We start from the raw sequence: 17,473 nt of genomic DNA, 5'->3' as shown, positions 1-17,473 counted from the left end.
ACATAATCGCTTTGGTTGCTTCCTTTATGCTAATTGGAGTTCCTAAATCTTGTAACTTGTTGCTGAGGCATCTGCTAGATGCTTGAGAACATAGCCTATGAAACTGTTGCAATCAGACAATAAAAGCTAACAGAACGTATGAAATCAACACCAGAGACTGATGCTAGAACCAAAGAAAGTCCCCATTTCCATAGGTTATTACATGTCAGTAGATATTGCAGAATCACCAACCTTGAATTTTAGAAAAGAACAATCACAAGCCCAATCCACTTGCAAATTACCAATCTGCTAATAACCACTTAAACAGTAGGATGGTAACATAAACATCACTACATACAATTTCTACAGCCAACGTATGCAGAAGTCCTCTATTTGATTCCATGCTGCGTCAAAATAGACAGGAACATCATCACAGTGATTCATTCATTCCCCAAAACGTGCTTGTATCAAATAAAATGAATGGTGAAACTTGATTTTTTTTGCTAATTAATGACATAATTGGACAATCTTTAATCTCTTACTCGCACAATTGTCAATTACTTCTTTAGTTTCAGATCTTTCAAAGTGCTTCTCATGCACATATACCAACCATCAATTCAATGTGGCAGAGAATCCACACACATACGGCTAACAAGAGCAATTACTGGAGTTTGTTATCCTAATAACAACTCTGTTACATTGACATTCCAAATTAATATGGGTGGACTACAGCTCAAAAAACAGACATGAAAAATGTTTCGACGGTAGTTGCAGCAGACTAAAGCAGCAAAAGTGCAAGAATTGACACATGGGAGAGCAAGTTTAGTTGGCTATGGCCCTTCATATGGCATTTACCACAGTTCCTGTCCTGTGTGAACAACGGATATAACAAAAAGAGAAGAATTGAGATAGAGCTGACTATATAACACAAACTGCACAGTTTCAACCACCAGCATCCACCACATAACAAGAAGACACCAGAAATCAAAACCAACTATTCTTTCTACACATAGGGTGAATGGTGTATGTATCTCAGGATGAATTTCCTTCAACAGCTGAAACTGACAGAAAAAATCATTTCTGGTGATGTCAATCAAAGCCTTGCAGGATCAAAAAGGTAGTGTCTGCTAATCTATAGCGATGATGAGGAAACCAACCGAGATGTACATGAGGAAGACTGGATACAATGCAAGAGCCTTTCTTCTTGGTGAGACAGCAGCACTCATGAAGGGATAAGCAGCCCATGAGCTCCATGACAATGTTATCAACACAACGATTATTTTAAGTACCACACTGTTTTTCAACATGCAAAGAAGGGCTCCAACATCCAGAGGGAAGAGGCAGTACCCCAAAAGGCTCAGACTTTGGAAAAAGATAATATGACCACCCTGGAATGAGAAAATACCCCAGTTATTACCAATAAGCTAACTGAAAATAGTTACAGTAGAATCATGAAAGGATAAAAACAAATAATAAAATAAAAATGAAAGGATTTTGTAACCCAGATAGGATAACACTTACCAGAAGAAGCACATTAAGTGTTAGAATAACGGCGCCTGCAGCAAGGACCCCAAAAGCAACAGCAAAAACCTCAGACTGCCAAGAGAGCGAAGAATAATATCATTATTAAAGCATTTCAAGTAGTCTGGCTCATTGTTGTTCAAAAAAACAAACAACCAAATTGCAGTGGCCTTAGAGGAGGCAGCATGTCTGTTACAGAGATCCCTGTAAGTCAGTAGCTATAAGCAGCATAAGCAACAATAAAGGAGTGGCTTTTGTGGTTGGAAATGTCCACACAGCTTTATGTTTCAAGTTTGCAAGTAAAAGAGGTAACATAAAATTATTGTTTCATAAATAGAGACAGGATGCCATCAAATCATTGGGAAGAACATAATTAGTGTAGGAACCTGTATGCTCGGATGCAGAATTGCAGCGGTGGTGAAGAAGACACTTTTACGCTCGAAATCGCCAGGGAGGTCCACACTCTCAACTCTTTCACAGTTTGAATACCTTTCAGTAACTGTAACCATTACTTTTCTGTGAATGTCTGTGTATGACTTTGGTATGACTACATATGTATACCATACCCTTTCACTAAATATATAGTTGTGTAAAGAATTCAAGTTTGGGACACACTCCTGGGAGAAATCTCTTCATCTCCTAAGAGACACGTCTCTTTGTATTTGAGCATTGTGACTGCTGTAATAGCCCCCAATAGTCACCTTATGGCCACATAACCTTACATCTCTCACTTGGCCATAAGGGATTTCCTATGTTTATATGCTTGTTCTCAACCAGAACCAGAGTTGCCAGTCGAGGAAACAAGAGCGGGAAGCGGAAGCGGGAAGCGGAAGCGGGAAGCGAGGCACTTCTAAAATTTTAGAAAGCGGGAAGCGCGGGACGACTTAGGAGCGAACCGGGAAGTATCTCGAAAACGACCTAGGAAGCGTCTCGGAAGCGACCTAGGAAATGAACAGGAATCGACCTAAGAAGCGAAGAAGGAAGCGACATAGGATTCGAATGAGAAGCGAAAGGAAAGCGATTTTGGGATATGATTCCCAATTTTTATTGTTTTTTTATTTATTTTATGTTGATTGCCAAATCGTATACATGAATTTAGTGTTCAGCATTGTAAAATTGGCTGAGCATTGGAGATTCCAGATATTGTATTTGTTGTTAATGTCCCTGCACACAAATAGAACACCAAGAAAAAATATGCAGAATATATCTAAAACTCAGCACGATAACATCAATAAAATATCACACAACTAGCTTCATACGAATATGAATACTCAACTATAGGCACCAAAAGTAAGCGAGAACTAACAATAAGTTCACATCAAAACTGAGTATATCACATCCATACTACCACAAATATCATACATGATGATATCCAAGCCATCAATACAATGAGATGAACTTATCTCACAATGTCGATAAGAGCATCAAGCCAAATCCAGGTTACCGCCTCTAGTACTACTTCATAAGCATCACGAGAACTCAGCCAAACATGAATAATATCAACCCAAATCACGTTTGTCTGACTGATGGTATACATCAAAATGACCAAAATACAATCCATCTGAGACCCAAACACTCACTGATTGGATTACATTAAACAAAAAACAAAATCTGGACATAAGAAACCTCAATATCCAAAAATCACCAGAAAATCAATAGAAAATCAACCACTCAACTGATTGTCGGACGTCGGAGGTCGTCGAAGAAGGTTGCTAAATCGGTTGAGCGAGAGAGGGAGGAGGAGAGGCTCAAAAGAGGCGTGAAAAAAAACCCTAAGCCTCTCTTTTGAGTTTTTATTTCACGACTTTTTGAAATTTCCCCATTTTACCCTTAATGAAAAAAAACCTTTCTTTAAAAAAAAAGGTAAAATGGTAAAATGTGCACCCCTTTAATGGGGTACGTGTCCCCATTAAAGGGGTATGCGTACCCCATTAAAGGGGAATGTGCTTCATGTCATAAGAGTGTGCTTCCCCGCACGTTTCGAAAGCGCCCCGTTTCGCGCTTCCGAAGCGTGTATCGAAGAAGCGCGCTTCCGAAGCGCGTATCGAAGAAGCGCGCTTCCGAAGTGCGTATCGAAGAAATGCGCTTCCCCTATAGCAGGGGTGCTTCCGGTAACTCTGACCAAAACCTTGCATACATACTTTCTGAGTGATCTTACTCACTCACCACTTAGACATATCTGAGCCCCATCTGACTCACATGTCTAGTGAAAACATCTTCAGTGACTGCCTTGGTTAGTGGATCCGCTACTATGTCACTTAAAGGAATATAGTCCACTGCTATTTCATTTTTCATAACCATATCATGAATATATTGATATTTAACTTCAATATGCATACTTTTAGAGTTATCAGCTCCTATTTATATTAGTCTTATAGCAGCTTTATTGTCATAATAAAGTTGAACTAGATTTTTTGGAATGTCCAATTTCAACTCATTTAGGAAACGATTTATCCACACACCAAATGTAGCTGCCATGTTACAGGCAATATACTCAGCTTCCTGGGTATGTTGTACCACACACCCTTGTTTCTTGCATGACCATGCAATTGCCCCACCTCCTAACATAAATACATAACTAGAGGTAAATTTTGCTTCATTTCTATCACCAGCAAAGTCAGCATCTGAGTAGCCTACAAACTTTAAAATATCTGACTGATAGCATAGCTTAAGTTTCTTAGTTCCCTTTAGATATCAAAAAATTCTCTTCACTGCTTCCCAGTGAGAGAGCTCAAGATTATTTTGATATCTACTCATTAGACTTACAACAAAACTTAAATCAAGTCTAGTGCAAAGCATTGCATAATCAGGCTTCCAATTGCCTGAGCATAGAGAACATTCAACTTTTCTTGTCCATCTTTTGGACAATCATTCTTAGTTGTTTGCTTTTTAATACAGAAGTACCCTTTGTCTTGGTATTTTTCATTCTAAATTTCTTTAGAACATGGTCAAGATATTATTCTTGACTTAGACATAGCAATCTCGATTTTCTATCTCTCTTTATCTTAATTCCAAAGATATATGAAGCTTCACCCATATCATTAATTTCAAATCGAGAACTTAACTATGATTTAGTCATATTTATGTCATTTCCTGCAATTAAGATATCATCAACATAGCAGGATAACAATGTAAACTTACTCTCACTATTCTATGCATATACACAATGGTCCAGACTATTTACCTCATAACCGAATTTGGTTATAGCATTATGAAAAGTCAAATACCACTGTCTTAGTGACTGTTTAAATCCATACAAGGATTTATTTAACTTGTATACCTTATCCTCTTGACCTTCAATTTCAAAACCTTCTGGTTGCTGGATAAAAATAATTTCATATAGTTCACCATTTAAGAAAGTTGTTTTCACATCCATTTGATATACATCAAAATCAAAATAAAATACCAATGCCAAAATAATATGAATAGATGCCAGTTTGGCTACAGGAAAATAAGTTTATTCATAATCAATTCTTTCTCGTTGATAATAGCCTTTGGATACTAATTTTGCCTTCAATCTATCAATAGATCCATCTGCCTTGAGTTTTTTTCTTTAGAACCCACTTACTACCAATTGCCCTATATCCATTAGGCAAAATGACTAGTTCCCAAACTTCATTCTTTTCTATAGAGTCTGACTCATCTTTCATTGCTTCCTTCCATAGTTCAGACTCATTAAAAGCAATTGTATCTTCAAAACTCAAGTTGTCAAGAGTTTCATCCAAATCCATGGAATAGCATAATTCCTCACTTAAGAATGCATAATAATCATTCAAATAAGATGGAGGAGTTCTTGTTATTTTTTGTTCAATTACTGGTTATGAATTTTGCTCATTATTCACATCTGGATCATTATGCTCTAACTCTTGATTTGATACCCTAGGATCATTTATGATATCCAGAAAGACATCATCATCTTCATGATCAAAATTGCTTTCTTGAGTTTCCAAGAATCTTACATCTCTACTCCCTATAAATTCCTTTTCAGAATTATATAGACGATACCATTTTGATCCTTTTGGGTATCCCATGAAGATGCATTTGATAGTTTTGTTATCTAGCTTGTCTCTCATTTGACTAAGAATCAACACATGAGCAGGTGACCCCCACTTTCGCAAATGACTCAGGTTTGGCTTTCTACCAATCCATAATTCATGAGATGTAAGATCTACAACTTTAGAAGGAACCTTATTTAGGATATATATGACAGTGCAAATTACTTCTCCCTAGAATTTCTTGAAAAAATGTGTATGTGCCAACATGGATCTTGTCATATCCATTAAGGTTCTATTCTTTCGTTCTGCTACACCATTCAGTTGTGATATATAAGGCATAGTTGTATGAAGAGTTATGTTATTATCATTGCAGAAGATCTTAAACTTATCAGAGTTATATTCACCTTCTCTATCAGATCTAATAACTTAGATTTTTCTTTCTAGTAATCCTTAAACTTCATGTTTATATGCCTTAAACTTTTCTAGAGCTTCAAATTTCTTAGAGATTAGGTATATGTATCCATACCTTGAGTAGTCATCTATAAATGTGATGAAATATGATTTTTTTCATGTATTTCTACTATTAAGGGTCCACATATATCTGTGTGTACTAAAACTAGTAAGTCACATGATCTACTTCCCTTAGAAAAAGGTTTTCTAGTCATTTTACCTTATATGCATGGTTCACATTTTTCAAATTTTACATTTCTAAGGAAATGTAACAATCTCATGCGAATTATTTTTTTCATTTTATTGACATTTACATGCCCTAACCTTAAATGCCATAAATATACATCGACATTAAATGCACAATCAATATAACCAGAAATATTCATTGTATTATTTATAGAAGGAGTTACATTTAGACGGAAGAAACCATGGTCAGCATCATAGCAACCCCTGAGCTTCACTTTTTCATCTTTCTCAATAGTGACCTTGTCAACCCGAATGCGGATTTCGAAGCCATTTTTAGCAAAATCTTTCACTGCTAAAAGATTTCTTCTCATAGAAGGTATATAAAGTATATTTGTTAGTAGGAGACCAGTCCCTTCTACCTGAAGCATGTAGGTCCCTATCTCGACCACATCACTATAGGTGTTATTTTTCATATACACCTTATGATCTTCAGGCTTCAACTCCTTATCTCCACAAGTCATTCCTTTGACTTAGACACATGTCGCGTCGCCTCTGAATCAATCCACTATCCTAGGAGATCACTATCTACGATCAATGATTCAGACACAGTACATACTAATTCTTGTTCTCCATTTATCTGTTTTCCTAGATTCTCTTTCTTGGTTCTATTTGGGCAATTATTCTTGAAATGCTAAACTTTTTTGCAAGAAAAACATACTCTCCTGGTTGCAGTCTTGGAGTTTTTAGTTTGTACTGGACGCTTCTTGTTGAATTTATTCTTCTTAAATTTCTTGAATAATGTGCCTTTAGGTTTGAACTTGTGAGAGGTTGCCGGGAAGGATTCTTGGGTATTCATAACTTCTTCCTTCCTGTCTTTTGACATGTACTCTTGCTCAAGGACTAAGTGTAGATGGAACTCAGTTAGAGTAAGGTTTTTCTGGTTTAATCTCATGGTAATTGATACCATCTTTCAAGTTAAGGAAGGTTGTTTAGTATGGTATAGATTTGCATTTGCGCGGAAATATCATTTGCAGCTATGGCTAAGTCCTTAGCCATTACCAGCATTTGATTTGTATGATCGACTACGTTGTCTAACTATTTCATCATGCATGAGTTGTATTGCTCCAGAAGAAGTTGAATGTGAGTTTCTGAAGTCATATCATACTTCTTTCATTGTCCTCTTTGTAGTGTCAAAGTCTTCAAACACTCGGATGAGGTCATCTTGCATAAATGTTAGAAGAGTTGCTTGAGCAAGTTAATCGTATTTGATAAACTTATTATGAGCTTTCTTCTCTTCTTCACTCGATTTGTCAGTTAGTGAAGATTTTACATTATTTAATACGTAGAGTCTTATCATATGGTAATATATATTTCATCTTCCTTCTCCACATTCCAAAATTCGTTCCATTGAGTTTTTCAATATGGACAACTCTGCCATGACTATTCGATTTGCCATATTCCTAATTATAAACAAATATTAGAATTAATAAACTTATTCCAACTAATACTTATAAATATAATTAGTTTGATCATTTTAAACTAGTTTATCATGCAATATGGTCTTTAAGTACGCAAGAAATTCACAAAAATTGTTAAATATTAAGCACTATTTGACAAAAATAAGTAGTAGGTGGTTTTCAGAAACTCAGGACCACTTTTTTGCAATTTCAAAAAATAAAATAAGTGGTTCTATGTAAACAAAAATCTATTTTTGCAACTTTCTAAGTTAAACAAAAAGTTTTGACTCTCTTTCTGTAATATCAAAAAAGATCAGAGGCCTTGTTCTGCAAAAATTCAATAAACCAAAACACTTTTTGAAATTTCTGATTTTATTAGAAAAGATAAACCACCTTTTTTGCAATTTCCAAAAAGGCAGAAGTCTTTTTTAAGCAAAAACGAAAACTGAAACTTTGAAAAGAAATTTTTTTGAGTTAAACAGAAAGATACAACCCTCTTTCTGTAATTTCAGAAAAGATCAATAGCCTTTCCATAATTATCCAGCAAGCTATACATGTATATGAAATTTCTTGAGTTTAACAAAAAAGAAAGAGACCACTTTTCTATAATTTCAGAAAAATCGGTATATTGATTTTTTTGTTTTTAGAAAAAAACGAATTAAAGAAACCCTTTTTCGAAATTTTCAGTTTCAAACTGAAATTTTTTTTATGTAAAGAAAGCTTATATGCAAAAACGAAAGGGAAACCCGATTAAGGTTCCCTTTTCGTTTTTTCTTTTTGTTCTTTTGAGAGGGGAAAATTGGCAGCTGGAGCGGCAAGGTTTTCCGGCAAGGGATCGGCCACCTCCTTCGGCCTGTCTGGCGATGCCCAGGAAAGGTAAAATAAAAACCATTTTCTCCTTTCTTCTTCTTCCCTTTTTTTTCGTTTGTTTGTCTGTCGTTGGAGGCAGAAAACTGGCGAATGGTTTGTCGACAGCACGTCACACCTGATGGCACCCGACGACCAGTCCGGTGGCAGCACGCCGCACCAAACAAGGTGACCGACGGTCACCGCATGACCTCAGGTTTTGAGGCCTCCGCCAACGAGGTTTTGAGGGTTGGAAAAAATCCGGCCAACCTGCTCCTAGAAACGACGCCTCCACGACACCTCTGGCAGTGAATCCATCATGGTTATGTGCCTCTTTTTTTTTGTTTTCGTTTTTCCTTTTTCGTTTCAACGGCTCACCCGATGCCTCCTATGGCTGATTCAGGCATTTTTCGGCGGGTCGAGCCCCTTCCCTTGATAAATTAGTAGAGAGAGAGAGGAAAGAGGGAGTCAAACCCTCTTTTCTCACAATTTTTTTTTCTTTCGACACTGCGACCGCCGAGAAACCGAGTGGTCTAGCGCACAGAGAGAGAGAGGGTCAGAACGACCGGGCCACCACCGGTGGTGATTTTTCCTTTTTCTCTACCCGAAAAAAATAAAAATCGAAGAGGGTTGAACCCTTTCGTCTATTTTTTTTAGTTTACGCAAATCAGGAACCCTTGGTTCACCGATTTGTCTACATCATAAAATAAAACTGACCTCTTGTTTGTTTGTTTTTTTCTTTATGTGCCTCTTTTCTGGCGATGAGTCCATGTTGTGAAAGGGGTGTTCCGGTCTGGCGTTTGATTCCTGCCTCAATACACCCGCACGCACAAGCTGGTTTAGGTACCGTCAGTTATCTATCAAACCCTCTCTGATACCAATGTAGGAACTTGTATGCTCAGATGCAGAATTGCAGCAGGGGTGAAGAAGTCGTTATGCTCGAAATTACCAGGGAGGTCCACACTCTCAACTCTTTCGCAGTTTGAATGCCTTTCAATAATTGTAACCATTACTTTTCTGTGAATGTCTGTGTATGACTCTGGTATGACTTTATATGTGTACCATACCCTTTCACTGCATATATAGTTGTGTAAAGAGTTCAAGTTTGGGACACACCTCTGGGAGAAATGCCTTCATCTCCCAAGAGACACGTCTCTTTGCATTTGAGCATTAGGACTATTGGAATAGCCCCCAACCGTCACCTTATGGCCACATAGCCTTACAATTAGCTGCATTGTACCAGGTAAAAGAAAATTGGACAAAGCTGTTAACATTTGCAGAGTTGCACCACCAAAATGCAGTTTAAGCAAAGTAAAATCAAAGGCCAACTTTGAGATTCACTGGTTTCTTGTTTTATCCTTAGACATATCAAGTAGCGAAGGCAAGCTCAAGCACAAATTTACCCATGCAAGGAAAATCTTGAACAAGATAAGCTGATCAAAGGCTGGCCTCCTACAAGCTGATGTAGCCCATTCCGTGACGCAGTTCAGATAAAGTTATGTGCGTCTGGGAAAGATGAAGATAACGCACCTAGATAAGACTCCTTTTATGACCACAGGCATGCTCCACAATATGCAAAAGAAAGCTTCAGAGGATGAAGTTAAAGCAGATTCCAGCACCCACTTTTAGGGAAAAGGATGGGATTTAGGAATTGTGGCATCAAGAACCCCTTCATAGAATATACCAATGTCACCAATATCGGTGATATTTTGAAAATATCATGATATTATCAGCAAATCCAGGTCAGCCGATAATATTGGCAAAATATCGTGATACTTTCAAAATATTGCAATATTATAGTGATATTTTTGAAAAAAAAAAACTTATTGTATATATTTTAATCCCAATTTTTGTACGCTTTATTTTTCTTTTTGTATTTTAAAAGCTTTTCAAAGTTATTTCCTTATATTTTGAATACCTATTATTTTCTTATATTTCTTTTTATTTTTCACATATATTGCATTTTTAAAAATCCCAAGATTTTCCAACTTTTGAAAATCTCTCCGTGAAATACCTTAAACGATATAGGGGACTACAGAATATACTTAAGTCATAAACTATAGCCTCTTTAAAATGTAAATAGTTTAGGGCCGGTTTGTTTTGCGTGCAATGGCAGGAAAATGAAAAACACTCTTCCTATGGATCGCACTATTTTCATATGAAACACCATGTCCCATCCAAAAATCCTTTAATAGCCCCACACTTAAGGAAGCATTTTCCCATGCTGTCATGAAACTTTTTCGAGAAACTCACCTTTTGCATGAAAGGGTATTTCTCTTGTAATAAACAGGGCCTTAGGGTGTGAAGAATATCTATCAATGTTTTGCCTAGTAGATGGAACTTGTGTAGGCTGAGATTTTTAATGGTTTGAAGGTTATCTTCCACTTGAAAGAATAATAGAAAAGGAAAAGCAACTAAAAGGTAGGATAAATCAAGCTAATTATCAACATCCAGCCTTAAATGCATAATAATCCAAGGGTTCTGTAAAATAGTTAGCTAATGAGATACAGTTATTCGATTTCCCAATTGAAGTAGTTAAAGTTTGAAATTATCTGTCTAGTACAGGAAAAAAATAATATTCTGGCGTCAACATTTTTGCCGCTTCATTTTGGTTCGATCACTGAAGTTACCCTTCAGTTTCCTCATATGTGGTAAAAGATTGCAATTTCTCCAATGCTACATTCATTCAAAAGTTCAGGAAACTCCTTTCTATTGGTACTCAACAAATTCTTCATCCCATATTTTTTATTCCAGAAATATGGCAGTGGCAGCCGTGTGTAGTATTTCTCCATCAAATAAGTATGCCACATTGTCAAGCATCCTGATGACCTCAGTGTCACCCACCTGCAAATTATGAGCTGGTCCCAACAATTTTCCACAATGTTGCTTCCCACTAACATCAATTCCTACAATGGACTAAGCGTACAGAAGTTCATAAGCATACAGACAGGTCAATCACTTGCAATGAATAGCAATAAGGGATAAATACTAACAAAAAATTACAACAAACTAGATATGAGGCCCGATGGCTGTGGTACATCGCTCCCAAATTTTGGACGTATTCAGCTCAAGATTTAATCTTTGAGAACTGAGATTTGGTTCAGTTAGAGTCCAGCAATGGGTTTTGCGCAAACAAAAATTACTCCCGAGGAATTGCCCGCATACTTTCATAGTTTCCACTCATTGAAATACAAATCAGATCCTAGAAAGCCATCAGCAGTCAACGAGCATTTCACACACCAGAAATGATGTGTTGAACTTTCAGCCAGTCCTCAGCTTCCCTAATTTAGAGTGAATTAGTGACATAATGTTTCTTGTAGGGATATCTTACGTTGCTCGTTGTATCTTGTCATTGTATTCTTTTCTTGTTCAAGATTGTTTAGCTTTTTGCCCTTTTCTGTGTATTTTCTTGGATATATAATCATCCATGGTTCACTCTTTGCAGATGAGAACACTCTTTGCAGATGAGAACACTCCTTCACTCACCATTTTTCTGCACCCACTTATTTCAACCATAGTGGTCAACTGGTCATGATCTCATGATACATATCTTCTTAGATCTCCATCCAAACATTTCTAGTTTCACCCATACTTTTTTAATATAAATACCTATCCTTGCCAAATACTGTATTCCACTAAATCACCATTAGAAGTACATAAAAGCCACATTACACCCTTTTGAAAGTTCCAACACTTCGTTTCATTGGAGATGCACGATATTCGATGAAAAAGGAACCACCAACTTTTAAATGCCATCCTTAATCAATGACCATATCACCATAGTCGATACATGACCAAACAAGCTAACATATTCATGAAGTAGTTCAGTAAGTTGTTGAAATACCGTATAACAACATAAAAACTAATAACATAATCACAATTTCCATAATGAGACTTATACGACCATTTATCTCATGAAAAAGAACATCTGAAGATCCATAAAAAATAAAATCCAAGATCTTGAACTGAATGTTTCTTGATCTGAAGCATAAATGCCCAAATCTGTATGACCAAAAACTAGAAATTAGATATTTTCAACGAAGAACCAAAACGAATTCAATACCTTCTTCACGGATGCCGACCACGACAACGTAAGACCGAGGAATATGATAAAGAAGAAAGGGCCCCAAAGATCCCAATCCCTCAATGCCTTCCCGGGATCTTCACGATACGGGTTCGGGAACACCACCAGCTTCAAATTGCTCACGATTCTTGACAGATCCCGCTTCACCGTATCCCAAACAGGCTCCGTAAGCGTGTTCGGAGACGAACCAAATGCATTTTCCGCAATGTTCTGCCTCGAATTCGCATTAGCATTCGTCGCCAATGGCGGGACGGTAGCCGTGGGTTTCTGGAACGCCTGCGGGAGGGAAGAAGGCGGGATGAAGGGGGACGGAGACAACGGAATCGAAACCCTGGGCGGGCTCGGTGGCCGGGCGGGCATGACGGGAGCGGATCCGTGGAGGCTCACCGACTGGATGCTCTCGTTGATCAGGTTCTCGATCTCGTCGATGTCCGATTGCGAAGAAGCGTGGAAAGGGACGGTACCATTGTGGGACATCTCGGCTCCTTTTAATTCCCGATCGATGAAGAGATAGAAAATCCAGAGAGAGAGAGAGATCTTGATTCTTCCAGAGAGAGAGAGAGAGAGAGAGAGAGAGAGAGATCTTGATTCTTCCCCAGAAACGCAGAGTGCTCCTCTGTGCCTCAATTTTTAGGAATAACGAGAGTGGTTCAAGATAGAATGCTGGAAGAAAAACTGCCAACCATAGTTTCTTCCCTTCTGTACATGAATAAGAGAGAGAGAGAGAGAGATGGGAAGGTCGCCTGTAATAGGGAGGGAAGATGCTAACGTTGCAAGGAGGGAGAGAGAGAGCTGGTTTTGTAAAAGCGTTTATTTTTATAAAAATAATTATATAATATAACAAAGAAAATATAACGGACCTTCCGCTTATCAAGAAAGTGGAATCCTTCGCGACCGGAACTATAGGCGGAGAGGCCTATATTATTTTATATTTGGTACTAATTAAGGTTCGGAGCTGATGAGGGTGGGCGGAGGGTTTCAACTTCAAGGTTTTAAAACCCGGTGACCTGGGTCAATTCGGTGACTAGGGTCATGATAAATATATGAATATATTATTTATATTTTATAGTATTTTATCAATATATTATATACAATATTTTTTTATAATATATTTACATATATAATTATATTTTTATATATAATATACATAATATTATATTATATTTTATATAATATATGTAATTAGATATAAAGTATATATATATGCATCATCCGTCCCCATTACTCGACCCAGTAAACCCATAACTCAGCTGAGTTTGGTTAAAGCCGAGTTAAACTTGTTTTTTGACTAGGTGACTAGGCGATCCGGGCTGAGTCATCGAGTCAACCCAGCGAGTTTTTAAACTATGTTCAACTTTCACGGGAAAGGCTAAGGTGCATCGGTGTGCCGGGTGAGGCGGTTAACATTGAAAGAGTGGGGAAAGTTGTTGTGGTCTGCATCATTTGGACCATCCAATCCAATGATCCAATGCTGGACCTTGTAGTATATATATATATGAGCAGGTGTAACATCGTATGCATTGGGCGTAGATGTGGGCTAGCACGTTTGCAAGTATTTTTTCTTTGTTTTACACTTTTAGCAACGGTCGAAGACTGTTGTTACAAGTCAAAAAATTTAAAAAGAGTGTATCGCGTGTGATTAGCGATGCACGTTCGCCCAACACAATTAGACATTTTTGTCTACGATGATACACCCTACTATATATAATTATATATACTACAATATGAGAACTAATGTAATGTGATCTATGGTTTTACAAGAACCAGCTATTGAATCATCCGATTTTAATGCATAAATGAGATTTTTTTAAGGATTTGAAATCAATGGCTCATAATCTTCATAAATATTCAAGCATTCCAAAATCACAAATTTTTCAATGAAAATACACAACCCAATGGTTGATTCAAATTCAACATGCCAAGCACGTCCTGCAAAAAAAAGTATTGAAATTGCCCATATTTCAGTTTTGATATTGTTACTCACGAATATATAATCTTCAAAAATATTGAAGCATTCAAAAATCCTATTTTTCATAAAAAAATAAACGATCCAATGGTTGATTCCTAGCAAATTCATGATGCCAATCACATCCACATGGTTGAATTTGTAAAAAAATACTGAAAGTATCCATATTTCTAGTTTTCATATTTCAGTTCTCATATTCTTGTGACTCTCTCTCTCTCTCTCTCTCTCTCTCTCTCTCTCTCTCTCTCTCTCTCTTCTCTTGAATCTAACCGTGCCGGGATGTGATCTACATGCTTGGTTTTATAAGAACCCACTCTTGAATCATTCAATGAGTTTTTAAGATTTTTAAAATCAATAGCTCATAATCTTTATAAATATTCACGCATTCAAAAATCATATTTTTTCCATAGAAAATACATAGATCAAATGGTTGATTCCTAGCAAATTCACCATGCCAAGCACATCCACATTGTTAGATTTGCAAAAAAAGTGTTGAAATGCTCATATTTTTAGTTCTCATATTCTAGTTATATATATATATATAGTGACAGAGAGAGAAAGAGCTGAAAGAAACATAACATTACTAAGGCAAGGGATCAACAAAGAGTTGAGCCTTCAAGCAAACAAGAGACCCAAAACAAAGGACCGAAAGCATGAAGGCAAAACAGAGAAAAAAGAACACAGTTTAGGTAAATGATAGCGTATACTTGAGTGCAACATGAGATTTGTGCCCATTAAATAGCACAGTTTGCTCGCCGAGAAATCTCGCCTCCCTCTCTCTCTCATGACTGTCAGATGATGCTAACAGTACCGCAGCCCTTGAGCTTGCCCAGCAGAGCTACAAGTCAGCTCTTTTAGGTAAAACAAGCCAAGCATGAACATGGCTCCTCTCGGCTCATTTTTCATTATATATATATATATATATATATATATATATATATATATATATATATATATATTCAAGCTTTAAAAAATATTTAAAAATATATATAATTTTTTAAAACGAGCCAGTCATGTTTGGCTCGTAACGAGCTGGAGCTGGGGTATACACGCTCGGTTCGCTTACCAGCCCTAATGAGTAATGACAACTCCTCTCTCAAGTCATTTCACACCATTACCCGAAAGCTCCACACAGAGTTGGCCATCACCGTTGCTTAGGGTGGCGATGGCACTTTCATCCAAAAAGGGTTGTTTTGGTATGAAAGATGTGTTGGGGATAAAGCGGAAACAAACTGACAGATTGAGTCCTCCCCACAAGTGTGAATCGATGGAAACAATGCGATGATGACAGTGAAAGAAATAAAAACAAACCAACAGTGGAAACAAAAACAACACACAGCGATTTACATGGTTCCCTCTCAACTGAGGTACGTCCATAGTGACCGATAAGTCAGCACCTTCCACTATCTTCTTGCAAAGATTACAAAGTGGCCAAAAGGCATAAGCCTTACAAACACATGAGGTGTAACAAATAAACAAGAGGATATACCTCACAAAAGAACAAGGAACAAATGATCTGAAGAACTAGCTTGACGAAACTGTCCTAAAAGAAGTGTAGTAACACTCCTTACTCTTGTTCTCTCCACACCCTTTCGGTGCCCTAAAAGTGTTTCTCACACACACTCTCTCTAATGTTTTGAGTGCACCAGACGACGCTCTATTTTCTCGCTCATTTATCCCTTAAGTAGAGGATGAGACCCGCAATAAATACGAAAAGACTAAATGTCTTGCACAGCTTACGAAGTGTCAGGAGCGCCAATTGCTATTCCAGCAATACTCGTAAATCACTATGATGCGATGCCACAAATCGCTATCCAGCGATGACCACAAATCGTTATGCAGTGATGTCACGAACTGACTTCCAGCTGAAGCCACAAATCACTATCCAACGATACCCAAATCGTTGTCCTGCAGACAACACAAATCGCTATTCTGCGATAACCACAAGTCGCTATTCCAGTGAATACGACAAATCGTTGTCTTGCTGATAGCACAAATCTCTATCCCACGATAACCAAATCACTATCTAGTGATACCACAAATCGTTGTCTGGCTGACAACATAAATCGTTGTTCTAGCGAATACGACAAATCGCTAACCCAGTGAATACGAAGTCGACTGATGCAGCTCCAAACCCAAACCACAAATCGCTGATCCACAAACTCTGAACAGCTGAATCGTCATTCAGCTGAGAAGGACTTCTACAAATCGTTGTCCAGCGAATACGAAAAACGTCCTCAACAAGATCAGGCGATGTGCTTGAAGGAGACTGCAGCGAATAGGGCTTGGAGTGCGGCGAACCTGAATAAGGAGAGAAACCCAATAATTTTCCCCCTTCTCGACTTATGTGGAAGCTTCTTCCATTCTTGCTAGGAATCGACACTTCTCATGTTTGTCCTTGGGCAATGATTTGGTCAGCATATCTGATGTGTTGTCATCAGTATGCACTTTCTTCAGATGCAGTAATTTCTCATTCAAGACATCCTGAATTCAGTGATATCGAACATCGATATGTTTTGATCTTGAATGAAATAAGAAATTCTTGCTCAAGTGAATCGCACTCTGGCTATCACAGTGAAGAATATACACTTCTTGCTTCAAGCCCAACTCTTACAAATTTTTTTTCACCCACAGCAACTCTTTGTTGGCTTCTGCAATGGTGATGAATTCAACCTTTGTAGTGGAAAGAGCTACACACTTATGCAATTTCGACTGACATGAAACTGCTCTCCCTGCAAAGGTAACCAAATACTCAGAAGTAGACTTTCTATTGTCTATATCACCAGCCATATCAGAATTTGTGAACCCTTCAAGAATAGGTTCACCCTTTCCAAAGCACAGACTCAATTTTGAAGTGCCCTAATGGTACCTTAGAATCCATTTCACTGCTGCCCAGTGTTCCTTCCCTGGATTTGACAAAAATTGACTTACGACTCCAACAGCAAGAGCTATGTCTGGTCGAGTACAGACCATAGCATACATCAGTGAA

At 37.6% G+C, this 17,473-nt stretch overlaps 1 protein-coding gene across 1 annotated transcript; it reads right to left on the bottom strand.

Moving 5' to 3' along the window:
- Positions 1-557: 557 nt before the first annotated feature.
- Positions 558-13,326, bottom strand: LOC149838269 (protein YIP4b-like). Its single transcript, XM_090007651.1, has 3 exons — positions 12,498-13,326; positions 1,501-1,575; positions 558-1,367 (listed from the first exon to the last, which is right to left on the bottom strand). The coding sequence occupies exons 1-3, from the start codon at positions 12,993-12,995 to the stop codon at positions 1,107-1,109; spliced, it is 834 nt and encodes a 277-aa protein (XP_089863777.1). The 5' UTR covers positions 12,996-13,326; the 3' UTR covers positions 558-1,106.
- Positions 13,327-17,473: the final 4,147 nt, after the last annotated feature.

The sequence above is a fragment of the Nuphar pumila genome, chromosome 5 (assembly GCF_984573655.1).
Source record: "Nuphar pumila chromosome 5, dmNupPumi1.hap1.1, whole genome shotgun sequence".
Taxonomy (NCBI): domain Eukaryota; kingdom Viridiplantae; phylum Streptophyta; class Magnoliopsida; order Nymphaeales; family Nymphaeaceae; genus Nuphar; species Nuphar pumila.
Note: the sequence above shows the minus strand (reverse complement) of the source record. Positions and strands in the feature narration are given on the sequence as shown.

What these genes read in the sequence shown, in the direction of transcription:
- LOC149838269 (XM_090007651.1), bottom strand. Translation starts at nt 12,995, where the DNA reads ATGTCCCACAATGGTACCGTCCCTTTCCACGCTTCTTCGCAATCGGAC. An exon ending in GGTCGGCATCCGTGAAGAAG is followed by an intron (nt 1,576 to 12,497) that starts GTATTGAATTCG and finishes CTCTCTTGGCAG; the next exon opens with TCTGAGGTTTTTGCTGTTGC. An exon ending in CACTTAATGTGCTTCTTCTG is followed by an intron (nt 1,368 to 1,500) that starts GTAAGTGTTATC and finishes TTCTCATTCCAG; the next exon opens with GGTGGTCATATTATCTTTTT.